The 26,990-nt window shown below is 44.5% G+C and overlaps 1 protein-coding gene and 1 long non-coding RNA gene across 2 annotated transcripts; one reads left to right on the top strand and one right to left on the bottom strand.

Moving 5' to 3' along the window:
* Positions 1–66: 66 nt before the first annotated feature.
* Kctd2 (potassium channel tetramerization domain containing 2) lies at positions 67–20,263 on the top strand. Its single transcript, XM_063242361.1, has 6 exons — positions 67–498; positions 1,963–2,071; positions 4,036–4,127; positions 6,919–7,014; positions 8,756–8,881; positions 17,223–20,263. The coding sequence occupies exons 1-6, from the start codon at positions 160–162 to the stop codon at positions 17,250–17,252; spliced, it is 792 nt and encodes a 263-aa protein (XP_063098431.1). The 5' UTR covers positions 67–159; the 3' UTR covers positions 17,253–20,263.
* On the bottom strand, positions 19,406–26,591 carry LOC134474411 (uncharacterized). The gene is made up of 2 exons (XR_010045270.1): positions 22,414–26,591; positions 19,406–20,598 (listed from the first exon to the last, which is right to left on the bottom strand). It is a non-coding gene; the product is annotated as an uncharacterized LOC134474411 (long non-coding RNA).
* Between the last annotated feature and the right edge of the window lie 399 nt (positions 26,592–26,990).

The raw sequence follows: 26,990 nt of genomic DNA, 5'->3' as shown, positions 1-26,990 counted from the left end.
CAAAGGTAGCAACAGCGCCTGCGCACTGAGACACCGGCGGGTTGAGGGGACACCCCACCCTTCCCGCCCCACCCCCGCCTATGGGACGGCCCAGCTCTCCCCGCAGAGGAATGGGCTGGCCCGGCGATGCGCGGGCGGGAGGGACGGCGGCGGCCCTAGATGGCGGAGCTGCAGCTGGACCCAGCGATGGCGGGGCTGGGAGCGGGTGGAGGCAGTGGGGTGGGCGACGGGGGCGGGCCAGGTCGCGGGCCCCCCAGTCCTCGCCCAGCTGGCCCAACACCCCGGGGGCACGGCCGCCAGCCCGCCGCTGTCGCGCAGCCATTGGAACCCGGTCCCGGACCGCCCGAGAGGGCGGGGGTCGGTGGCGCGGCTCGCTGGGTCCGGCTGAATGTGGGCGGCACCTACTTCGTGACTACCAGGCAGACCTTAGGCCGGGAGCCCAAGTCTTTCCTCTGCCGCCTCTGCTGCCAGGAGGACCCAGAGCTGGACTCAGACAAGGTGCGCCCCGCCCTCGGGCCTTTGGATCCCCTAGTTCCTCCTAGGCCCATCCCCCGAGTCCTGGGACTCTCTCCTTCGGGCAAATGCAATTCCTCAGACTGGAACCACATCCCCTCAGGTCTCCACGCTGGCACCGGGAGGATCAGAAAGCCCTTCTCCCCATTCTGCTCATCCTCAGGCACTCCCCGGGTTTCCTTCTGACCTAGCCCTGCGTTCTCAGGGGCTCCTTCCTCACATCCCGCCCCCTCATCCCATTAAAACTCACTCCTTGCGTCTCCCATATTCTCTGCCCCTCTCATCGCACGGCATCTTTGTAGCTTCCTGAAACTTACTATAGGAGTCCTGTGCCGAATTGGGTGCATCCAGGCCTGACGATGGCTTCTACCACTGCAGAGAATGTTAATTGCGATGTCACCGCTTTCTTAAAATCCTGGCCCCAGACTGATATCTGATAATAGTCAACGTTTAGGTCCGTATTTGAGATCGAATACATTCCCTGGAAAAAAGTTGTATTTGCTAGTGCAAATCTAAGCTTAGCAGTTAAGACTAAAGAAAAGTAGAGACCAAGAGTGCTATTGGGCAAGATACAAGGTTGCCAAGTGTCGAGTTAAGAGGTGAGAAGACACTTTTTGCAGTTTGAAACTGAATTTTTTTTTAATTCGTGAAGGTTCCTCTGACCATAGCTTGTACCATCTTGTGTCCCATAGAGCACTCAACTGGTTACACTGCAACAGAGTGGGAGTTGTATAAACATATGTTGATTTCAGCTGTTCACTACTAAACTCAAATTGATGGAAAGCTTCCTTAACGTCAAAGCGATGCCAAAATGCTTGCTTATAAGGAGTTATTTTTACATACCCTAAATCTTCCTTATGACCACATAAGCCAGTTTCTTCCTGTTCCTTTTATTGTAGAATGAGTAGGATTAAAGCTGTTCAGAGCGAAGTCCTGGCAGTACCACACTTCCTCTGGGCACCGAGCTGGGGAATGTGAGATTCCAGCTGGCAGTGTGGACTCACACTAATGCTGGCCTTGAGCTCAGGAGCATCGCCAGCCAAATAGAGGTTTTAGAATTAGGAATGTCACTCAGGGGTGATGGCAGAGTCAGAATGTGCATTTCAAGTAAGAATTTAAATCATGAATCTATAGCTCTTTCTTTTACTCCCTCCCTTGTAACCACTGCCCCACAGAAGAATGCTGGCAATTGGCCAGGCAAAGTTCAAGCCAGTGAATAACTGCCTAGAGGATAGGCACGCCTGTGCATCTGGATGGCAACCTGAGATGATCCAAAGTGAAGGCATTTAGGGCTAGCCTTCTTGCCAGAAATTTTCAGTAAGCAAATGTCTAGCAAAATTTGTCCTCTCTAAAATTTTTGTAGCTCACAAACTGCTGCAAAAGGGGAAACCGTTTCAGTTTAAACATGCCCGAGTACTTTGTAATGATACTCTTGTGCTTGGTTGGCAGGATGAGACGGGAGCCTATCTGATTGACAGAGACCCTACCTACTTTGGTCCTATCCTAAACTACCTCCGCCATGGGAAACTCATCATTACTAAGGAGTTGGCAGAAGAAGGTAACAGCACTGGACGTTTCAAATTTCACATTGCTTAAAGCTCTTCCATGGACTTGAGTTTGGAGATTTTTGCTGGGCCGGTGGGTGTTCTGGCATAGTACAGTTAATGAAAATGAACAGGAAGCCTCCAGGTACCTAGTCTTGTCTGAGAGAGCGAGGTTGAAGAAAGCCCCAATAGCCTCTACTCAGCTTTCTTAGTGAGAAGGAAAGTAGGTGGCTTAGCTTCGCAAATAGCTTTAGGAGTTTTTTCTGACCTGCAGAATTGTCTTTTTTTTTTTTTTTTTTTTTTTTTAACATTTATTTGTATGCTAGCAGTGAATGTCTATAGTCTGAAGCAGCACATCTCTAATGTTGAGTTATTTATGTTTGCAGTTATAGTCTGAACTCGCAGCTGTGAAAAAGTAAATGCTACAGAATTGGCCACGTTTCTTTTTAAGACTCTGGTCTCATGGTTCCCTGTAATTTTTCCTGCTGACCTAATTCATTCTCCAACTTATTGTCAGGTGTATTGTTGGTTGTCTCATCTCGGTTTGTAGGGCATTTGGATTTAAGCAGTCCTCTTTCAGAAAGGCTTGGCTTGGTCTCACTGGAGGCGTTCAGGGGGAGATTGGGGATCTTCCCTAAATCTGGGTGCCTTCATCTGGCTGCCTTAGTTCTGAGAAAGAAAGCTGGCAGTGGCTGTGCAACCAGTCCTCTTCTAATCAATAAAAGGAGTAATTGTGCTCACTGTCACTCTCTTGCTCTCTTTTTTTTTAAACAGAGGTGGAGGACATTTGGGAAACACTTTTTTAAAAATCTTGCTTTAAAACATGTTAAATTCACAGAAAAAAGTGAGAGTGATACAAGCTCCGTGTACCCTCCAAACAGCTTCAGCAATTACAAGCCTGTTCTGATGTTTTTTGTTAGGAAACACTACTTTAAAATACTTCTGGCCTTATAGAAAAGGGTAAGTTTTATCCTTACCCTTTTCTATACGGGTAAACTATAGAAAAGGTAAGGTAAAAACTCTATGGATTCACCACTTTTAACTTTTGGTCATATTTATGTTACCATTCGTTGTCCCTCCTTCTTCGCTCCCTCCTCTTTCCTCTCTCATCCTTTCTTCCTCCTATTTTGGCTTCCTCCCCCTATAGTTTCTATAGCTGAACAGTTTGAGGCTAGGTTGCAGACTGCACCCTTTAATATTTTTGTGTCTTTCCCAAGAAAGGGGTATTCTTATATTACTCTACCATCGAAGTCAGGGGATTTAATACTGTTAGATATTTTTATCTGTAGCTTATATTATAATCTTGTCAGTTGAATTTTTTTTTTTTTTTTTTTTTTTTTTGATACAAGGTCTTGCTATGTAGTCAAAACTGGCCTTGAACTCACTATGTAATCCAGGCTGGCCTTGAATTCTTAGCAATCTTCCTGCCTCAGCCACCTGATGCTAGGATTACAGGCATGCCCCACCGTGCCTGGCTCAATTGTTCTAATAATGGCCATTTTAGCAAAATTTTTTCCTGGCATAGGACCATGCATGCCACATTGTCCTAAGGCCATTGATTTTGTTTAGCATGAGAATCTGGCAATGATTGCCTTTTATGTTCTTCATATAATAAACATCCTATTACATTTGATCCATGTGAATTTATACATACACACCTATCCACCAGTCCTTTTTCAGGCAAACTGGGGAAGAGGAGGTATGTAGTAGTTCAGAGTTAGGTGACACATGAGGAAGCATCCTGCCGCTGACGGGCAGTTGGTGAGGGAGTAGGTGGAGTTGAACAGTGAGCAGAGCAGGTCTAGGGCTTGACTCATACTTGTGGGGGAAAGGTCCTTGGTGCACCCTAAGCAGCAAAGAGCTGTTTCCTAAATTCCCTAGGCTAGATTTGTACTTGGAAAATGCAATGTTTAGTAAGCCTCCTTTTGTTGTTTATCTGGTGAGCTCATCTCTGACTACAGTCTGGTCCTTGTCGTAGGCGTTCTGGAAGAAGCAGAGTTTTACAATATCGCCTCTCTCGTGCGCCTGGTTAAGGAGAGGATACGAGACAATGAGAACAGAACTTCACAAGTAAGGTGTTTTGAACTCTTAAGGGGGGACCACATGACAGGTACAATTTGAAAAGGGTGCCTTTCCCTGCGGGAAGGGAGGTCTGGGCAGGATGGGAGGTCTGGACGGAACAACTCCACTGTGCAGATGTCCACACCCAGCCACAGTCATTCAGAAGGAAGAAAGGGAGAGAGAGAAATAGCAAAACAGAACAGTCCCATATTGTCAGAAGAAGGAGCTGGTTATTGCTCACTGTGTGGCAGTGGGAGGAGTCAAGGCCATTCTCAGAGCCAAAGCCTGTTCCTTTCTGACCCAGAGTCAGCCTCCCTCCTCATGGAGCTCAAATGAGATCTCACTTGTACCTGTTCAGTGCCCTTTATCAGGTCGGCCCCTTAACATGATCTTGTCACAACTGGCTCCTGAGAGCTATTTGAAACCAGTTATGAATCGTGCTCCTGAGAGGGCTATATCAAGCTTCTCTTTTTTATTATAGTGTCTGGATTTCGTTATTAACCTGTTTAAGGGAAGGAGGATGATAGAGCTTACTTAGCTTGTTTGACATATTATTCATCATGTGTTTGAGTGGTCACTGTCCTTAAGCCCTTGTGATTCTCTGAGTAACAGGAAAATGTCCTTTCCCCCAAAATCCTTAAAGTCTAGCAGAAAAAAAGACCTTCCTTTCCTGTGTTTTAAGAAAGAACAACTTCTGTCCAGTCAGAGTGGCCCATGCCTGTCATCCCAGCACTCCAGAAGGCTAACACAGGAAGATCCAAAGTTCAAGTTCAGCATAGGCAATTTAGCAATTTAATTAAGTCTGTCTCAAAAAAAGTGGGAGGTAGGCTGGGGATGTGGCTCAGTGTCAAAGCCCTGGGTTCAGTGCCTGGTATGAAAACAAAACAAAAGCTTCAGAGCTGCATTAACTGAGGGCAGAGCTGTACTCCTCTGTGGTCATCTGTCTTGAGGCACAGTTGCCTCTTCTGCCATCAGGTTCTGGTGGTGGATGCTTTCTTTACTTTGCTGAAGCACAGGATTTTCTTTCTGTTAAAAAGACAGCAATAATTTTTCTTTAGAAGTGTCTTTCTCTTTCTCTGTTAATCTTCATGTATCAATGTGTTTTGGCTTGGATTGGAATATGTGGGTGAAAAACTGACACCGCAAAAAATGAATCCTTTAGACTCTTTTTTTTTTTTTTTTTTTCCTAGCATTAGCTTCTTTCAAGGGTGGAAGGAGGGTTTATTATTTGGCATTGCTGGTTCCAGGTCAGCCTGAACCGTATAGCAAAAGCCTGTTTCAAAACACCAAACTGAAAGGAAAGAGGACGTATTCTGGCTGACTGGTGGAAGGCTCCTTCTTAATCTTCGGAGGGATTTGTAGGTTATGAGCTCACTTTGTAGCCAGACTGGTCTCGAACTTGAAACAGCCCTCTCACCTTAGCCTCCCAAGGACTGATTTTTCCACTTTCTAAAAAACCTTGATAGCATGGTAGAGATTTTGATGGTACCATGAGTTATGTAATTTAAAACCATTCAAATCATGGTACCTGAACATTTTCTGTTCTTTGCCATCAGCTGATTCCTTGAGAGCAGTATAATATTTCTATTCAGTGACTGCAGTTAATGAGTTCTCCAGATTCTGAAGGCTTGTGGAGTTATACCCAGTTGGAGGCTTTTTGTTCTAGGAATGTCAAGACCTTTTTTATGTTCATTGATCTTTCCATCTGTCTCTTATTATGGAACTCCATGAAATGCATCAAGGTCAACTGTATAGCAAAAGCCTGTCTCAAAACACCAAACCAAAAGGAAAGAGGACGTATTTTTGCCTTTGTTCCACATGGTTCTGAGATACAGTTGGCTACATGTAGATTTCTAGATGTTGTCTCCTTTAACAAGCAAAGCCCAGATGTGGGGTTCTTAATCCAGCTGTGTTGTCATGGGCTCTTACCTACTAGCACTCTCTTTTTTTTGAGACAAGATCTCAAAAAAAAATTCAGGTTGGCCTTAAACTCACCATGTAGTCCAGGCTGGCACTGAACTCATGGTAATCCTCCTGTCTCAGCCTCCCAAGTCCTGGGATTACAAGTGTGCACTACCATGCCTGGCTGGGAATGCAGACAAAAACCAAATATTTACTTTTTATTATAGACATGTATAATACAGAAATGCCCCTGTTTAATGCTAAAACATTTGGCAGGTAACATCAGAAAGGATAAAAATAACTTGAACATTATGGGATTGTAGCTTAATATATTAATATATTATTAATATAGTGTTCCTGTAATCATTTCTACCAGACTAAATAATCCAAAGGGGGCATACATTTTTAGCATATACATCACATATAAATCACTTTAGGAAAAAAATGGGACTTTTTCTGCAAAGTAATTGAAGAAATGGATGAAATAATCTGGTTTGTTACATGGTTGCTCACATGATTTATCCTCTGACACTGAGAATTATTTTATCCACTAATTCACATTCTTCTGCCTTTTGGGTTGTTTTTTCTTTTTGTTGTTTTGTTTGTTCTCTTGAAACTTTTTTCCTTTTGAGAGAGGGTCTCATTATGTAGTTCAGGCCAGCCTTGAACACATTATGTAGCTCAGTGCTGACCTCGAACTCTTGGGAGTCCTCCTGCCTCACTCAGCCTCTTGGGGGCTGGGATTACAGGTGTACCCCCACGCTTGGCCCCCTTGGGTAGTGTTTCTGGGAAGCCTTAGTGCTGCTTATGAGTAAGGTGGTGGGGGTGGCGGAGCCCCAAAGCCGGTGCACTGCGGCCACCTTCCTGCTGCCCTTCTCAGTCACTTTGGTTGTTGCAGGGCCCCGTGAAGCACGTGTACAGAGTCCTGCAGTGTCAAGAGGAAGAGCTCACGCAGATGGTCTCTACCATGTCTGACGGCTGGAAGTTTGAACAGGTTAGTTTCTCAGAGCGAAGAACCCAGAGCCTCATCCCAGGGCCGCCACAGCTCCTTGAACAGTCTCCAGCCAGCCAGTTAGTAGCCCTGGAAGGCGGGTAGGGGAGCCAGGTGTGAGCCATTTCCAAATCATGGGGAAAGAGAGCTGCTCGGTGCCAATACTTGCTTGGTATGCGCTGAGTTGGGGAGAGTTGGAAGGAGAACCCTATCTCCTAGCCTCCAGTCCACTGTTACAATGCAGTGGTGCCCGAGGAGCTGGCCAGCATGTCTAGGCTTGAGGAGCCTCTCTTTGATTTCCAAAAGTGTTCTATTGACATGTTCTACGGTGTGGCCCTAAAAATGACTGGGGTTCAACATGCAGCCCTACAAGGTCAGAATTTAATAATTCTGAGAGTCCACATAATCTGCTGTAACCGCCTGTGACTGGATATACTATGAAGGAATCAGATGAGGTGAAAAGTATGGTTGCTCATCCCTCATCCTTCTCTTCGTTTCTGTTCTTTTAGTCTTGTGCTTAAACTTTAGATCAAATCAGACTGGGACCCAGAGTCCCAGTTTGATTGCTTTCTTCTCTGTGATAACAAAATTGTTCAATTCTTTATTGCTGTTAGCCCATAGGAAGGCTAGGGGTAAACAGAGGACACCTGGTGTTATGTGGAGTGTGATATATTCTTACATACACTTGGAGAGGCCAGCTGAGCCAGCAGGGGAAGCCTGCTTCCTAAAGTGAAGTTACGGTGTATATTCCTGGGTCAGCTGACACATCCCAGTTAACGCTGTGCTAGAGCCAATGCGGGATCATGCCTCACACTTGTCTTCCACTACAGAATTGGTCCTGCCTATGTGGCAGCCTGGTTCTCTTCACATGTGGGCAGCAGAATATGCCCAGAGTTTGTTGTCCTCTACCCGAGGAGGATTCTTCTCTGATGGAGTCTTAAGCAAAGGGTATTACTTATTTAAAAACAAATGTGTATTCTTTGTAAAACCAATGGGTTATTTCTTTTGTTGCTTGTCATCTTGCTGATGTCCTGTGGAAGGCCGAAGTCTGATCTCAGTGCCTCTGTGGTACCGATGAGAAACTTGGGTGCAGGAGGCTGAGGGGCCCCCTGTGCAGGCAGCCGGCAGCAGTCTCCCAGCTTGGGGCCTCGTTGTTTGTGAGGACAGCCTCACCCCCGCTCAGCTTTTCTTTCTGTTAAGAATGAGTACTGAGCACAGTTCTCCAAAATGGAGAAAAAGTGCCAGCAGCGACAGCTTTTGAAAGCTATCCAGTGCTTAGCTGGGGGTTTAGCTCAGCAGCGAAAGTGCCTGCTTGGCAAACATGAGGTCGTGAGTTCAATCTGTGGCACAAAAAAAAATAAAGAAAGAAAGAAAGCTATCCAGTGCTTTTCTTGGGGCACTCCAGGTCCTTCAGAGTAATGGTCTCCTGTCTAGGAGCCCTGCTCACAGATGACCCAGCACTGTGTTTGGTTGGAGCAAGTGTGTCTTCATGTGCAGAGACACTTTGCAGTGCACATCTTTAACAGTGAGAGAGTGATTGGACAAGGGCTTGGGGGAGACAACGGTGGCAGGACTCTTGGGGGAACCTCACTGACAGTGTCCTGATGGGTAACTGAGATCCATCTGTTCCCCAGGACCTGGATAGTCCCAGAGAATTCTTCATCCTTTGAGAAGATGTGATTTGTGTGGCACTTGAGATTTAGAGATTGCTACTTGTGTGATTACTGTCTTCTTCTTTTGCCAGCTAATCAGCATTGGATCCTCATATAACTATGGAAATGAGGACCAGGCCGAATTTCTCTGCGTCGTCTCCAGAGAATTAAATAATTCTACCAACGGCATTGTCATAGAGCCAAGTGAAAAGGCAAAGGTAAGAAGATACTTTGGCCAGGCATGTAGTGTATACCTGTAGTCCCAGCACTTGGGAGCCTGTGGCAGAAGGCGCACTGTGGGTTCAAGACCAGCCTGGGCAATGTAGCAAGATCTTGACTCAGAAAATTTAAAAAAAAAAAAAAAAAAAAAAAAAAGGAAAAAAAGAAATACAGGGGAAAAAAAGAAAAGAAAAGAAATTGCTTGACTGGTTGCACGTCTGGCTCAGTTATATCCAGGCCCCTGCAGCTTTGCCCTAACTGGTACTCATCTTCTCCTCTCTCTGCATCCAGCTTTGTGTTTCCCCACCTTGCATGGTTTTTTTTGTACTGGGGATTGAACTCACAGCCTTGTGCTTGCCAGACAGGCGCTTTCACTGCTGAGCTAAATCCCCAGCCCCTCCACCTTGCATGTTTTTACTGCTGAATTTAAATCAAGATTTAGGGAACAGTGACAGCTTGTTTGGTTGAAAAATGTGAATGTGAAAAAGGTGACTTTTCCACCCTCTGTTAAGTCAGTAAAAGAAGGTGAGCTGAGAATGTAACTCAGTGGTACAGCACTTGCCTAGCATGTGTGTGGCCCTGGGTCCCATCTCCAGTATCTCCTACCCCCATGCACTGTTACCTCCTTTTCCTCCATTGAGTGCTCCAAACACACACCCACATGCATGTTCAACATACTCACCTCTGAACTATCAGTGTGTGGTGAGCTTAAAGCATTTCCTTTAGGAAGATAAGGTAGCATAGTACGCTTGGGATTATTTCTGTATTCTAATCTATTCCATTGATCCTCAGTTCTGTTTTTTGGCCAGTACTATGCTGTTTTTATCACAGTAGCTTCATAGTATAATTTCAGGTCAGAGACTGTAATACCCCTGCCTTGCCTTTGCTACTCAGAATTGCCTTTGATAGTGTAGGTCTCTTCTGGTTCCAAGTGAAATTTAGGATTTTTTTCTCTAATTCTGTGAGATATGCTGTTGGAATTTTTATCCAGATTGCATTAAATCTCTTCAGTAATTTTGGGTTTTTTTCTTTGGTTTTTTTGTTTGTTTTGTTTTGGGTACCAGGAATTGAACTTAGGACCTTATGCTTGGCAAGAGGCATTGTACCACTGAGCTAAATAACCTGACCTCAACAATTTTGGAAGTATGTCCATTTTCATTATATTGGTTCTTTTCACCCAAGAACAGTGGATATCTTTCCATTTTCTGATAGCTTCTTCAATCTCCTTTTTTAGAGGACTGTAGTTTTCAATGTAGAGGTCTTTTACTTCCTTCATTAGATTTTTTTTGAGTGTTGACTTTGTATCCAGCTACGCTACTGAATTTAGTTATTAAATCGAAAAATCTTTTGGTGGGGTTTTTGGGGTCTTCTGTGTAGAGTATCACGTCACCTGCAGATACTCATTTCTTCCTTTCCTGTTGTTTTTTTCTTTTCTTTGTTTCTCTTGTCTAACTATGCTGGCTAATGTTTCCAGAACTATATTGAATAAGAGTGGTGATGGTGGACATCCTTGTCTTGTTCTTGATTTTAGAGTGAAAGCTTTCAGAGTTTGACCATTTAGTAGGATGTTGGTTACTGGTCTGTCATAGATCACTTTTATCAGATTGAGATATAGACCATCTATTCTAAATTTTCTGTAGGGTTTTTATCATGAATGAGTGTTGGACTTTATCAGATGCTTTTTCTGCATCTGTTGAGATGATTTATGTGATTTTTTGCCCTTGGCTCTGTTAATATTGTATATTGTGTTTACTGATTTGCATATGTTGAACTACCCCTGCATCCCTGAAATGAATGCTGCTTGGTCATAGTGTATAGTCTTCTTATGTATTTATTTATTTATCTATTTTTATTTTGGTTCTGGGAATCAAGTCCTCACATTTGCTAGATGACCACTGTACCGCTGAGCTACATCCTTGGCCCTGTATAATCTTTTTTTTGGTCTGTTTCTTTTTTATCGGTACCGGGGATCGAACTCACGACCGCCTGCTTGCAAGGCAGGTGCTTATGCCGCTGAGCTAAATCCCCAGCCCCCAGCCCTGTATAATCGTGATGATTTGCTGCGTTCTGTTTGCTAGTATGCTGTTGAGGATTTTTGTATCCATGTTCAGTCAGGAGATTGGCCTGTAGTTCTCTCTTTTGGTTGAGTTTTTCTCTGGTTTTGGTATCAGGGTAATGCTTGCTTCCAGGATGAATTTGGGAATATGTATTGCTTCCTTTTCAATTTCATTAAAAAGTTAGAAGTGGCGGTATTAGGTCTTCTCCAAATTTCTTGTACAATTCAGTGGTGAATCAGTCAGGGCCTGGGTTTTTCTTTTTTTGGCAGGGATTTAATTACATCTTCTTCAGTTTAGTGACTGATTGGGGATTGTTTTATTTAAAATTTTTGTATTTCTTTTTTTTGTCTTTTTTGAGACAGGGTCTCGCTATGCAGTTCAGGCTGGCCTTGAGCTTACTTTGTAGCCCAGGCTGGTCTCAAACTCACAATTATCCTTCTGTCTCTGCCTCCTGAGTGCTGGGATTACCACACCTCGCACCACACCTGGCAAATTTTTTATATTTCTTGATTCAGTTTTGGTAAAAGTAGCTACTGATAATCTTCTGGTTTCTCCAGCATCTATTGTGCTTTTACTGTTTTTATTAGTAAGTACATGGATTTGAGTCCTCCCTCTTTTTTTTTTATAAAGTTGGATAAGGGTTTGTCAACTTCATTTCATCTTTCAAAGAACCAACCCTTTGATTCATTGATTCTTTGTGTTTTCTTAGTCTCCATTTCATGAATTTTTGCTCTGATCTTTAAAATTTCCTCCCTTGTGTAAATTTTGGGCTTGACTTGCTCTTCTTTTTCTAAAAGTTTGAGGTTAAACATTAGGGCATTTGAGCTTGCTATGTTTTTCTGATATGGGAGTAAATCACTATCAATTTCCATTGCAAGACTGCTTCATTGTGTCCCTAAGTATGTTGTGCTATAATTGTTGAAACTATCTACTTTCTGCTTTAATTTTGTTCATTCAGAAGGGTACTATTTAATTTTCAGGGTTTATGAAGTTTGTGTGGTTTGTTTTGCCATTGGTTTCCAATTTCGTTACACTGTGGTCTTAAATTATGCATGGGTAATGTCACCTCCTTTGCATTTACTTAAGCATATTCTATGAGCTAGTATGTGGTCTGTTTTGGAGCTCATTTGCAGCTGAGAAGAATATGGAGCACTTTGTAGACATCTACTAAGTACATTTGTTCAAAAGTTTGGTTCAGTTGTGATTTTTTTTTTTTTTTTTTTTTTTTTTGTCTAGTTGATCTATTTATGACACTAGGTTTTTGAGGGCCCCCCATTACAATAGTGTTGTGGATTGAAAACTGATGGTCAGCTTAAACACCAGCTGAACTGAACCAGCTTGGTGTTGAGTGTGGATGGCCCACCTGAGGACTGCTGTTGCCAGCATAAAAGGAGACCTGGAGAGGAAGAGCAGCATTGTAGGTTTTCCTAAGTGTTGTTGTTTGGAGCTATTGGTTCTTTGAAGCTGTTGGTTCTAGAAGAGTTTGTCATGCTAGCTTCCCTAATAGGAACTCAGCTTTTATCATCGGAGGAGCTCAGGACATTGTTTCTGAGAATGACTACAGGTCGCTTTGGAGGAACTCTGGTCTTTACGTTGCACATCACTTTCTGGCTCCAGAGAGGAGAATGTATGCTGTTCAGTCTCCAGGAGAAGCTTGTCAGAATGGCTTCCTGATACAAAATCAGCTGTTCTCATCATCAGAGGAGCTCAGGACCTCATTGTTGCTAAGGGTGGATGTGGTACCTTTCAGGAGAGCCCTGGCTTTGAGTGTTACTTTCTGGCTGTAGTGCAGAACCCTCAACCTACTTCATCCTAGACTTTCTAACTTCCACTGCTGACCTTTGGCCTTCCCAGCACAGATCCATGAAAAAGACTTGAGTCATTGTCATGGTCTCTAGGCTTCCAGTTGGACTTAGGGCAAGCATCATCATGGGCTCTAGGTTTTCAGCTGAACTGAAAGCTTATTGCTGTGGGGATCCAGGCCCTCACTTGGATTCTCTAGGTTTTTAGCGTGTGGACAGATTTCCAGAACTTTCTTTGTATTTGAGCCCTTGGGTGTTCATTATAAATAATACTATAAATTATGTGTCCTGTATTGTCTTCTTCTCCTTACAGCCCGACTACAACAAATTGTATAGTGCTTATTTGATTTTTCATTATAGTCCATTAATAGTTGTCATATAGTTAAGTGCACCAGTATTTGGTGCATGTCTATTTATGATTGTTATGTCTTCCTCTTGGATTGTTTCCTTGACAAGGATGTAATGACCTTCTTTTGTCTCCCTTAATCAATCTTGGCATGAAATCTACTTGGTCTGCACGTAAAAAAGCTACCCTTGCTGTTTTTCTGGGTTCCTGTTGCATGGAATGTTGTTTTTATCCACTGACTTTCAGTCTATGAATTTTGTTTTGACTGAAATGTGTTTCTTTTATGCAGCATATTGTTGGATCTTCCTTCTTGATCCATTCTGCCAGTCTTTTTCTTTTGATTAGTGAATTGAGACCATTTGTTTTTGTTTTTGTTTTTGTTTTTTTTGTCTTTTTCGTTTTTATCGGTACCAGGGATCAAACTCACGACTGCCTGCTTGCAAGGCAGGCGCTTATGCCGCTGAGCTAAATCCCCAGCCCCAAGACCATTTATGTTGATGGTTACAATTCATATGTATTGACTTTTCCTTGTCATATTATTTTCCTATTGTTATATTTGGTTCTTTCTGTTTTTGTTTGCCTTGCCTGGTGAATTCATGCTGTTGAGGTTCATGGAGTTGTAATCCTTGTAATCTCTTTTTAGAATTTTCTTCAGAACCTTTTAAAGTGCTTCACTAGTGGTCATGAGTTTCTTCAGGTATTCTTTGCCATGGAAGTATCTTACTTATCGCCATCAATTTTGAAAGATAGTCTCACAGGATACATTAGTGTGGTTTGGAGGTTTTCTTTTAGGGCTTCAAATAGTTCACTCTAAGCTATCCTTGACCTGAGGGTTTGTGTTGAGAAGTCTGTGTGATTCTGATGGACCTTGCTTTATAGGTGATTTGTTTCTCTCTCTCTCTCTCTCTTTCCTCTCTCTCCCTCTCAGCTTTTAATATTCTGTTTTTGTGTTGAATTTCTGGGGTTTTGACTACTATATGCCTTGTAGATTTTTTTTTGATCATGACTAATCTTAGAGTTTTGTATGTCTCCCTGATCTGTATGTCAAATTCTTTTTCCCTTTGGATTTTTTTCTGCCATTACTTCTGTTAACAGGCTTTTTATGTCATTTGCATTGTCTCCTGCTTTTTCATTGACTTCATTCAATTTTATGTTATTCTTCTTTGCCTCATCTAGCAGCTATTGGATTGAGTTTTTGTGATCTCTTGCTGTTTTGAAGAAATCTTTCTTTTCATGATTACTAGCTACAATCCTGTCTTCTGTATCTGAGATTCTGTCCTCACATTGGCTCATTCTGCTGCAGACATTTTTAATGGAATTTTTAATCTCCAGGATGTCTGTTGGATTCTCCTCATGGATTACATTTGTTTTCTTTATTGAGCATTCATAGTTTCTGACATTTTCCTAAGCTCTTCTATTTTTTGTATCTATATCTGCACTAACCATGTCTTTCATTATGATCACATAGTTATCTGAGAGATTGCTTCTGATTTGATTTTTTCTAGAGCCTCATTCATCAGTTTTGTTACTTGTGTGTTACCACTTCAGAGAGTCCAGGTTGGTGGCTTTCAGATTGGCCATCTCATTGCCCCTTGGCTTTGCTTTTGGTAAGCTGGAAGTCTGGGGTTGCATCTTGCTTAAGTGTCTTCTCATTTTCTAAATTCTTTAAAGTTTAATTCCAGGTTGGTGCTTATAAATTGCTTATGGCAAGTATCTTTATTGTTAGTCTTTAGAACCCTTAGGAAATGACCATGTCTTCCAGATGTAGCTGTCTTTTGGATTTTGAGTCTGTTGCAAGACCCTACATCTTTATTTACTGGGAATGAGAAGCTGCTGTCTACTTGGCCCAGCCCCTAATTCTTAGGCACTAACATACGGTATTTTTTTATGACTTACACAGTCTCAGTTTTGGTGTACCACGAACAACTGGCTGGAACAGTTATGTCCCTTTGGGTAACACAGTGCAATCAGCAATAACAGTAGCCTTAAACACAGCCTAGAAAATGACAAACTGAGGTAACTATTAATTTCCCACCTTTAATCTTGTGAACTAGATTTGTGGCTATATAACAAAATCCAAAATGAACTAGAAAATGGTGTACAGTAAATATGCCCTCATGGTGATTTTACCCTCAGGGGAGAAAATTTAAAAGGGGTTTAGAAAAAAAAAAAAAAGAGAAAAGGAAGAAGATGAAAAGATTGGAAGCAAGGGTGACCACATGTCTTACTGTACACCTGTGATCTCATCACTCAGGAGGCTGTGGCAGGAGGATCACTGTGAGTTTGAGGCCAGCCTCAGCTACATAGTGATTTCAAGTCAGCCTAAACTGCAGCCAGGCTGGAGGACAAAGAAAGATTACTCAAACTTTGGGAAACTAGTCAAGAGCACAAGAGGAAAAGAGAGAAGGAATAAAAGCAAGAACAGAACAGACCAACAATAAAACTAGAAATAATGTTCACACTCACATTAAAATAAGTACAAGCCAGACAAAGAGAGAGAGAAAGAGAATAAAAACAAAGAAAAAAAAGAAAATAAGACAAATACATGTGCACTACGTGCATTCAGGGCGTCTCTGCTGTCAGTGTGGACAGGTGGATTCCAGATCTGTGTTGATTGATCCCAGGGAGCCTGCACATGTAGCTCCACAGAGGTTCAGGCTGGTTTCTAGCTGTGAGGCTGGCACCAGATGGTTCACCCTGCAGCCAGCTTGAGCTCAGATCCCTGCTGGCTTGAACTCAGCTCTATTTCACATTAACACTAGGACCACTAGGCAGACCCAGTCCTCAGCTGCTCTGAATTCCTATCCCAGTTGGCCCTTCTCTAAGATGGCTATAGGCCAGTCACCCTCTCTTGGGGGGTGTCTGAATCTGAATAACTCACCAGCCACTGCATCCATTGCTCTGTTCCACTGGCGTGTTTTCCCATAGAGGCCTCAGGGGTCACCAGTAGTCACCATGCATCTGCAGGTTTGAGCTGCCCCTTCCATGCCTTGATTCAGGGCTGTCCCCTTCTTCTTCGTTGGGGTCTCTCTCTTTCCTCTCCCTGTAGGCTTCATTTTCACTTCAGATCCCTGCTGGTCCCTTGGACCCTCTTCCCTCCTCCTCTTCCTCATCTTGCCATATTTCAGGGTCTGAACACGAAGTCTTGGAGAGGTGTTGCTGTGCTCCTTACCACTCTCCCATATTCCCCAAACTCCCAGATTCCAGATTCTTGTCTTGAACAAAGAATTGGAAACAAACAAAAAGTAGTGGCATAGTGATTAGAGAAAGTAACAATGAAGGGTGAGAGAGCAACTGTAGAGTGAGGTGGGGCCAAGTAAAGAGAAAAAAAGAGGGTAGGAGCAAAGATCAAAGTACACACTGCATCTGAGAAACCCAGCTTGGGCCTCACGGAAAGTCACCATAGCAGGTAAGGCTTTTTGAAGTCATTTTGTCATTTTGTTTTGTGTTTTGAGGCAGGGTCTCACTATGTATTACAAGAACACTTTGAACTCATTGTGTAGCTTAAACTGGACTTAAATTCATGATGATCCTCCTACCCCAGCCTCCCGAGTTCTGTGATTGTAGTGATACACTACCCCACCTGGCTTTTATAATCACTTTTTTTTTTTTCCTGTCTTTTTCCTTTTTATCGGTACCGGGGATCGAACTCACGACTGCCTGCTTTCAAGGCAGGCGCTTATGCCGCTGAGCTAAATCCCCAGCCCCATCACTTTTTAATCATTTTTTTTTTTGTGATTAATTTCTGACTCAGTTCCATTATAATTAGATAATATATTCTGATTTAAATATTTTCTTTCCCCCAGTACTCGGGATTAAACCTAGGTCCTTAGCACTGAATTATATCCCCAGCCCTTTTTTTTTTCCTTTTTCTCTTTAAAGACAAAGTCTTACTGTGTCACTAAGTTTCCCATGCAGAGCTCAGACTTTCAATTCTCCTGCTTCATTCTACTGAGCTGGAATCACTGTGTGTCCCACCACATTTGACTGGGGGGGTGTGTTGAAAACCAGGGTCTTCTGTGTGTTTAGCATGTGCTGTACACCACTGAGCTGTGTCCCCATTCCCTGGGGGTCTTTCCTCCCCACAGCAGTCCACACAGAAGTCTGAGGCTTCTCCCTTGTCCTCCACTTTCAGATTCTTCAGGAGAGAGGCTCTCGGATGTAAGCTGAGAATCTGAAATCCCAGAATCCTGAAGGATGGAAGAGGGATCCAGCAGGGGAACGCCGCAGACTTGTGCCTGTACAGTCACTGAGCTACTGCAAAGCAAAGCTGGGCCTGGTCCCTGGCGAGGACGTGTCCCCCCGCCCCTCAGGATCCCCAGGACAGCTGCAGCCCTGGCTGCAGACCACCTTTGCAGAAGCTTGCTTTTGTTTGCTTAGCCAGTATTCTGACAGATTTGATGACAGCAGCTGGGCTGGGTCCCCAGGTGGAGCCTTTTAGAGGTCTGCGGGAAGGGAAGGATGGTGGGTCCTTGGAAACATCTAGATGTCAAGGAAGCTGGAGAGGAAGGAGGAGGAGTGTCCTGAGCTTTGCCCTCTTCTCACCTGTGGGTGCCATGGTGGACGCTGGCAGCTGCTTCTGACCCCTCCTTCCCTCCTGCTAGTCCCCCACAAGGAGTGCTGAGAGGCAGCAGCTTCTCGCTTCTGTGTGTTAGACTGAAGTTTGGAGCCGAGGAGAGTTACCAGAGGATGTGTACTGTGCACAGAGCCTCTGCAGCAAGGGAGGACGGATGTCCCTTGCTGTGGTGGGCATTGGTGGGCACTGCTCTCATCTGACACTGTGCTGCTCCCATGAGCAACTTTACTGGGCGTCATGAGGCCTGCTTTGTCCCCAGGAAGGGGTTTGAGGCAGACAGAAATGCAGCCTTATCCTCATTGACCCGTTTTGCTTCCCTGGCTTTTTAACTGGACCAAAGATAAAGGACTTTGTGGACCCTCCAGTGGCTTGGGGTGGGAACAGCTGTTTCTCTGGAAGCTGCCAAATATGTCGAGTTGCCAAATGTAAAAGTGGCATTGTTTCTGTGATGGTCCGCAGATGCCCAAGTGAACGTACCATTTGTGTCTCTCCATGGTTTCTGACCTCAGCAGACCTGCCCCACAGCACCTTGAGTGACTCTGCAGTGTTCCCTACAGTGTGTGTTGGCAGGCAGTTAGGCCTTCATTGTCTCTGGTCCCACCCTACCCCTGTGACTTTCCTGGGAGCACCATGTCACATCAAGTGCTTGTCTGAGCAGGGTGCCATGGAGCTTGTACCCAAATTTCTCCTCTGAGCGTTTGTGTCTCGGTGAGCAGCCATGAAGAGCAGAGGAGCTACAGCGTCCTTCGTTTTCCCTAGACAGCTTCCAGGAACACGGCACACGGAGAGACAGAAAGGTGCCTCTGGGGAACGTACTGCCTAACAGCCGCCTTGGCCCCAGCACCCACTCGGGGCACCCTTAAAGCTGAGTTCTGTGGCTCGGCTGCTCATCAGGGGCACAGGGCAGGGATTTCTAGAAAGACTGCACTATACCAGGTACCTTTGGAGCGAATAACCTGCTGGTGTTCCTGAGGACATTGTCTTCAGGACCCTCACACGCGTCCTCCTTGCTCTGCCTGTGGACTAGCACAGAAGCGTGCGCACAGCTTCCGGCAGCCTGCACGTGGCACCACTGTAAGTGCACATGTTGGCCCCTCAGAAACCTGGCACGTGGGATATTTTTACAGCTGAAACACGTTACAGAACTACTTACAGGAAGTACAGTCATTCCTCCCAAAGGGTCATGGGCTTTCACACACACACAAAGATTTAGATATAGTCGGAGAAAAGCAGAGAACAGGAATTACTGCTCTGCCTACCGTAGGACAGAGGACTTTGGAAGAGGGACTTTGGCCAAATGGAGTATCCTCATACTAGGAGAAGCACTTCGCTGGGGGCCTCGCAGTCACTCCTATAGGCCCCTGTCCCTTTGCTTCCCAGACCATGCATGATGCTCAGCACTGAGCAGGGGTCTGGGCAGGGCCAGTTCTAGCACCACGTTCAGCGAGAAGGAATGAGGCGGGAGGTGGCCCCAGGCAAGTGCCTGGCAAATGCAGTGTTACCCTCCTGGACTCCCCCCACCTCCACCAAAACACTGCTGCTGAGCCCCGAGCCCAGTGCACTGGGAAATGTGTACTTCTGCCTGGCAGAGGGCACTTCGAAGGTCCCTCTGCTCTGGGCTCCAGGAGTCAGAGGGAGGTTGGTTTTTTCAGGGTTCTTAGAAGTAGTTTTGTTTTTTGAGTTTTTAGATTTTATTTGAATATTGATTCAAAGAAATAAACAGTAGGGAGTTTGAATACTGACTTATACTTGGATATTAAAATTGTAAATTATCTTAGTTATTGTAACGCAATTATGAAAATACTTTCAGTGGCCTAGGAACAATGTAGGGTCAGAATTTTGACTCCTAACTCTTCCCCCAAACAACCAGAGGCTGCAAACACGGAGCCACAAATGATTCTGTTCAAGTTTTGAGAGCCACACAACCCCAAAGACTATGCAAATCAAGGGGAGCACTGGAGGGAATGCCTCTTCCTGACCCAAGTCCACCGGAAAGGGCAAATGTGGACCAGCCCCAAATACAGCTGCCTGGTCTGTTTAGACCATGGCCTTGGGGAGTGAGAGGGGACTCTCTGCTGTGAGTTATCTTACCTGAGTCCTAAGGTTCACGCCAGTGTCCCTGCTCCTCGGCCTCCTACTCTGGGGAGTCTGGCTGCTGGCTGCTCCCTGGAGAAGGAGGTCTGTCCTCCCTCCCATTGGTTTACGAATATTGCATGACCAGTGCTACCCACAGTCCCTGGGTCCCCAGGACCACCAGATGGGGAGTGTCCCTGCCTCAGGTCTGGACACTTCTGTTATTTCACCGGAGCCTCATCCCTTTGTTGGGTGTGAGGGGGGACCAGCCTCCTCTGCAGTGACTTCATTTCTGCAGTCATTGCTCTTTGGTGTCAGCAAGACGTGGGGTGGAAGCAACAGAGATGATGAGTAGAGCCAAAGGGACCCCCCACACTCTCTAGCACAGCCTTTGATCCAGACCTTTGGGACCATAGACGTCACTTGTGGGTACCCTTTTGTTATTGTTCATGTGTCTGAACAAAGTCTGAAACGCTGTGACTTTTTTTTTTTTTTTTTTTTTGGTCAATAAAGATGAAAGAAATTCATCTTTCTGAGTATTGGACTCAAGTATATTTTCCATCGCTGCCACTTCGCATTGGTGATTCTCAAGAGGGTCTCCGGAGTGGGGCTCCTGCCCCATCCTGCAGCGCAGCTTGCAGAGTCCTTGCTGCTGCTGCTGCTGACATTGCCTGAGGGTGTTGGGCCTTCTCCCTCCTCCTGTTCCCTTCCTGAGTCTGAAAGGCCCCAGAAGGTGCTGAGGAACAGAAGGTGGAGCAGATGGGCTGCCCACCATGGAGCCAGAAGGACAAGGGGAGGAGCATGTACCAGATTTGAAGGGAAGTCTTCCTGGAAATGAGAAGTGACAAGGTGCTCATTTTCTCTGCAAAAAAAGAGGATGAAAAAATACTGAGCAACCAAAGCAAATATTCAGCACTCAGCACCAGGCGAGGGGCGGAGGTGTGAAGGCAGGAAGGGCTTCAGGTCAGAGATGGGGAACCTTGTAGAGACCCGCACCCTGCTGCAACCCAAAGCCCAGTTATTTATTGCAAAGCACCAACACAGCAATTAAACCTTAATACTGAGCTTAGGAAAAAAACGATACTCCAGTGCTTGGTGACTGAGGTGACTTGGCCATTGTGCAGATGGAAGGTTCTGAGTGCTCGTTGCCCCGTGCGTGCCATGAGTTTGCACCACTGCTTAGATCATCACTTCCTGTGTAAGGCATCAGCTGGGATGATGAGATGCCCACACATACCCTGCATCAGTCGGGTCCCATGCTTGGTGCAGTAGTGGCAAAACTATGGCATCCATAGCTCTACAAGATTTGCCATCACTGCGCTGGTGGGCAGGACAGCATCAAGTTGGTGACTGCAATCCAGGTCATGCTTGGTGGTTCCTGGTTATGTGCTTCACATCTGCCAGGGCCCAGTAGCAAGAGGGCGCTGTTTCTCAAAGGGAGAGATTAACAAACTGCAGAAAAGCCTGGATCTCATCCCGAACCCCATAGTCCTGGGTGGTGAGTGTGCATTCAGGGCTACTGGAGGCTTTGTACAACATCAGCTTTTGCAGCAGATCACTGAATCTGCTCAGCCATAAAGCCCAGGTGGCAGCCACACAGAGCTAAATTTTTAATAAGAATCATAGAATATAAAGACTTTCAGCCAGAAGGTTCTCCCCTGGAATGAACTGTGACTGTTAAGCCAGTTTGATTTCCTGAACAGTTTTTAATACGACACAAGTTGCTAAGTTTTCTATTTTATGTTTATTTAACATGTTTATTTCCAGGTGTGGTGACCCACACCTGTAACCTCAGTACTTGGGAAGCTGAGACAGGAGAATTGCTGTGAGTTTGAGGCTAACCTGGGCTACATAGTCTAGGCCAGCCTGAGCTACATAACAAGACCCTGTCTCAAAAAAAAAAAAAAAAAAGGCAACCCACTGAGGACTCCTGTCTTTCTTTCTTTCTCTTGATAGATGTGTTCTGCTGTTGGCCTCTGTTGTTCCGGGGATTCCTCAATTTTGGAGGGTGTGAACTTGTGCCAGATGTCTGATGGGCTGGGAATTTCTTTCCCGTATATCATTTGGAGGTCTTCCCCTGAGAACACTGGACAGAGACTAAGCTGTATGCTTACCCAGTGAAAATGCCTGGTGTCTATTAAGGGCCTTTAGATAGACCCTTTGAAGAGCACCTCTGACTGCCCATCAACAACTATGACCCCCTTCAGCCTGAAGAGGCCAGACTGATCATTGCCCTCCTCCCTCATGGCGGCAGTCCGGTTACTTCTTCAGAGGAGGGTTGTTATGGGCAGCTGAGCTGATTAGAGATACAGGCAGTCAGAGACGGGGCTGGGCCCTAGGGGGAGCCAGTGCAGAGGCCCAGTCACCTCTCAGGACAGGGGACAGAACAGATGCAATTTACACCCTGAGTACAAACATCAGGGACTGATGTTCTAAGTGGGTGCTGGTCACCTTGAGGAAGCCAGAGGGGCCACGAGCCCAACCCAGCCTCCTACAGGGAAAGGCCCTGTTCTGTGTTGGTACCCACTGGCTACCTGACTTGCTTCCCATTTGCTCCTGATTTGGTCAATTTCCCCTGAGCCATTTCACTCATAATCTTGTTGGTGGACCGTGGTTCTGTCCCGCCTCATGCCTACCTTGTGGGTTCCCATTTTTCCCCATCTTTGACTCATCTCACCTTTTGTGGTTTTGCTCTGTAGAATTCTCTGGGGAAGACGGGGTCCTTGGTGGCCCACTTGGGACTCTCTTTCACAGAGCTTTCTTTCTCTTGGTAAATATATTCTCTAAAAAAAATGTTAACAGGGGTTGGGGATTTAGCTCAGCGGCATTAGCACCTGCCTTGCAAGTGTGTGGTCGTGAGTTCGATCCCTGGTACCGATAAAAATGAAAAAGACAAAAAAAAAATATTAACAACATTGTTCTTCGTGAGTGAAAATTTAATTCAATTTAACCAATTCTAATTTTTGCTGTTATGAGTCATAGCTTTGCATTTTTCCTTTTGTGACTTTTACCTCCTCTGTTTATTTTCCCCAAGTCAAGTTTTTTACATCAAAGCCTAAACCTCATATTAAAGTATTTTAAGGGAAATTAAAGCATTTAGACTGATAGTGGTTTTCTCTTCATTATACATACTAGTACATATATTAAAAATAGCTATGCATGATGGCACTTGGCCATAACCCTAGCACTCTGGGAGGCTGGGGCAGGAAGATCACAAGTTTGAGCTCAGCTTGGGCAACTTAATGACTTAACAAACTACAAAAAGGGGTGGGAAGATGGTGGGGTGCTGAGCAGCAGAGAAAGAAGCTCTCCAAGATTTGGTGTCCAAACGAATATAGCAACATGACGAAGAGAAGGAGGGAAGTGGGTCCTCAGAACCCAAAAAGGATCTGAAGCAAAACGAAGCGCCTGGAGAGAACTAAGACACTTCAGCGAAGCAGGAGGTAGCCAGCAGTGCCTTCTTCCTCAACTAGGACTTACTGCACGAGAGGGTGGCTTGAGACTGCAGATGCCGGGTGACAGCTGGCAACCTGAGGCCTCCACAAAGAAGCACATGGGTGGAGCAGTGCGCTGGATTTAGTGGGCTGCAGTGGCTGGTGAGCTCTCCCATTTGAACCCCCACATCCTGTAAGAGAGAGCAGTTGGCCAGGGGCCACCTTCCATAGAGGCCAACGGAATTTGGGACTTGTGGCAGCTGCTAGCTCTGCCTAATGGCTTCAAGTGAGTTCAAACCCTCAGTGGGCTCCAGGACTACAGCAAGCTAGATGGGTGTGATTCAGCCTCACAGCGTGAGGCCAGCATGAACTTCAGGGAAGTGGAGACACCAGCTTGCTGGGATCATCCTCTATCATGTGGTAAGCTGCTGCCACCCACCGTCAGGGATCTGGACTCTGCCAGTGTTGTCTACCAGTAACAGCAGAGACACACCTCGAAGTGGGCATTTTAATCTTCTTTTTAATATTTCCTTTCTCTGGTGCTTTTAGGGTTTTTTCTTCATTCTCATTTTTATATGAATATGAACATAGTTTCTAGGGTTATTTTTGCTGGCATTCTGTTCTTGTTTATATTTCTTCCTTCTCTCTTTCCCTCCAGTCTTCTGCATGAGTTTCCTGGAGTTTGTGTGATCCTCCTTTGTCCTCCAGCCTTGCTTCTAATCTCTTTCTTTTCTTTTATTTCTCTATTTTTCCCCCAATTCCTTTTAAATATTTTTCCCCAGGAAGGGTTGAAGGAGGATGGGGAAATGGAGAAAAAAAAGTTATGTCATGTACAGGTACAAATTCTCTGAGAAAGGTGATTATTATGTATATAAAAATGTACAAATAAAATCTGATTGAAAAAATAATAATAATAAATTTTGTAGATCAGAGAGATAGCTCAGTGGCAAAGCACCTGCCTGGCAAGTGCAAGGGCTACTCTGATTTTTAAAAAAACCTGCGACCAAGTCCAAGATGATGGAGTAGTAAGCAGCAGAGAAAGTGCTTCTCAGAGTTATCACCCAGATGCAGAAATACAGCAATGTGAGGGAGACAAGAAGGAGAAAGTGGGTTCCCTGGGCCCAGGAGGAACCCGAAGCACGAATTGGAGCCTCAGAGAGAGTGAAGGCAGAAAGTTCAACAGAGGAGCAGCAGCCTGTGGTACCCTGCCCCTGAGATGGCACTCACTGTGTGAGGGGAGTGGTTGGAAGGGTGGCCGCGATGGCTGGTGAGCAGTCTCGGCCGTGGGGGGGAGTATCAGAGGTGGACTGCACCGACTGGCCGTGAGAGCAAGGGTCAGTCTTCCCAGGGAGAGAGCAACTGGCCTGGAGCCATCCTGGGGACAGGCAGCTGAGATTAGAACCCAGAACTTCATCTGACTCCATCCAGTGACTCCCAGCAGGGTTCAGACCCATGGGAGGTGCTCAGAAGGCGCTGAGCCAAGCGCAGCTGACTGGTCCCACCAGAAAGTGTAGCCGTACTGAGATTACCCATTGCCTCACCAAAAAGCTACTGCTGCTTTGCTGGGATAGATGGGCCTGGCTCAGGACTCTCTCCACCGATTGTCTGGCCCTGAAAGCACACAGAAACCTGGACAAACCTGGAAAGTGACTCTCTTTCTTCTTTCTTTCTTTCTTTCTTTCTTTCTTTCTTTCTTTCTTTCTTCTGTTTCCTCTCACATTTGTTTTTCATTTTTCTTTTTTCTCTTTTTCCTTCATCGTTGGATCTTGTTTTTATATAAGCATGACAGTGGTTTCTAGCCTCACTGTGGTTGTGATTTTGTTCTGTTCTGTTCATCTCTTCCTTCATTCTTTCCCTCATCTTCTGCATCAGTTTCTCAAAGTTAGTGTGACCCCCCTTTGTTCTCCAACTTTACTTCTAATCTCTCTCCCTCTTCTTCCATGTTTCTATTTTCTCCTTAACCTATTTTAAATATTAACCCCCAAGGGCAAAATTGACATATCATTGTATACTGCATATAATTTTCTGGTATATTTTAGAATTTTTTATATAACCACAAATCTAGTTCATATGGTTAAAAGTGGAAAATTAAGAGTTAGCTCAGTTTGTCGTTTTCTAGGCTAAGTTTGATGCTATTGATACCATTATAACCAAAATTGATATAACTTTTCTAAACAGCAGTTGGTCCTGGTATTCCATGACTGAGTCTGACTAGGGTCACAGAAAATATAGGGGCACAGTGCCAAAGAACCAGGGACTTGACCAAACAAACAACAAGTTCTCATCTCCAACAAACTGAAGAGGTAGGATCTTCCAACAGATTCAAAACCCAAAATCCAGTTCTACCTGGAAGATAACCCAGAGAAGTAGTCATCACCTAAGGGTCCTAAATACTTGCAGTAAAGAAACCCATCATAGGTAGTTTACAAGCATCACACCAGGAATTAAACTTTTTAAAAAGAGACAAGAAAAGAAAGGAAAATGAGAAGACAATTAAACAAAATGCCAAAGACAAACTGTTACGGATTAAGAACTGGTGGTCAACTTAACGCCAGCTATAATTACATCAGCATGGCACTGAGCGAAGACGCTCCACCTGAGGAAAGTTGCCAGCATAGATAGGTGGGGAACAAGAAGAGGGAGAAGGGAGGCATTAAGACATTAATGTGTTGACTCCAGGTGACCATTATAAAAATAGTATTATAAACTCCATGTCCTGATTCTGATTGTTTTCTGTGTACAACCCCTAACTACAACACAAACCCAGGGGCCAATGAGGTGGGACAGTCTGAAAGCCCCACCACCACCAGGTCTCTCTGAAGTGGTAACACCAAAGCAACAGAATGAAGCTCTGGGAAAAAATGAAATCAGAAATCATCTCTCAAATAACTACAGAGATGGTGTCCCAAATAAAGACAACGCTTAGTGACATTAGAGCAGATACAGATAAAAAAAAAATAGACGAGCTCAAGAAAATTATGGAAGCTCAATATAGAAAGAAATGGAATCCATAAAGCAGATTCAAGATTTTCAGAAGGATAAAAATCCCATTGAAACCATTTGAAGCAGATTAGGCCAATGTGAGGACAGGATCTCAGATATTGAAGACAGGTTTGCAGTTAGTGATCTTGAAAAGAAAGATTTCTCAAAAATAACAAGGGACCATGAGAAATCAATTCAGCACCTGACAGATGAGATAAAGCAGACTAACTTAAGATTAATTAGAGTCAATGAACAAGCGGGAGATATCACAAGTGACATTAAGAAGCTGTTCACAAACGTCATGACAGAAAATTTGCAAGCAGGGATAAAGAATTTGACATACAAATTAGTGAGGCAGTATAGAATTCTAATTAGCTATGAACAGAAAAATCTACATCTGGGCATATAATAGTCAAGATTCCAGAAATTCAACACAAGAATATAATCTTAAAAGCTGTTAGGAAAAAGAAACAAAGCCCATCAGAATCACAGCTGACTTCTCAGCATAAACTCTCAAGTCAAGGAGAGCTTGGAGTGAAGTACTCCAGGGTCTAAAGGAAAACAACCATCAACCCATATTGATGTACTCCACAAAGCTGGCTTTCAAAATTGATGGAGAAATAAGGTATTTCCAAGACAAATAACAGCTGACTACCAAACCAGCACTCTCAAAATGTTCTAGACATTCTAGAAAGAGATAATAAGGACTACAGCTCTATAAACCCCAACAGAAGGAATTCACCAAGCAAGGCAAACAATTAGAGGAAAGGAAATAAAATGGGGGGGAGCCACCAACAGGAACATAACATGACATGAAAAAGTCAATACATATCAGTTT

Source organism: Cavia porcellus, unplaced genomic scaffold (assembly GCF_034190915.1).
Source record: "Cavia porcellus strain 051 isolate PalLab524CR breed Dunkin Hartley unplaced genomic scaffold, mCavPor4.1 scaffold_32, whole genome shotgun sequence".
Classification (NCBI taxonomy): domain Eukaryota; kingdom Metazoa; phylum Chordata; class Mammalia; order Rodentia; family Caviidae; genus Cavia; species Cavia porcellus.
This window is presented reverse-complemented; position numbering and strand designations above follow the sequence as displayed.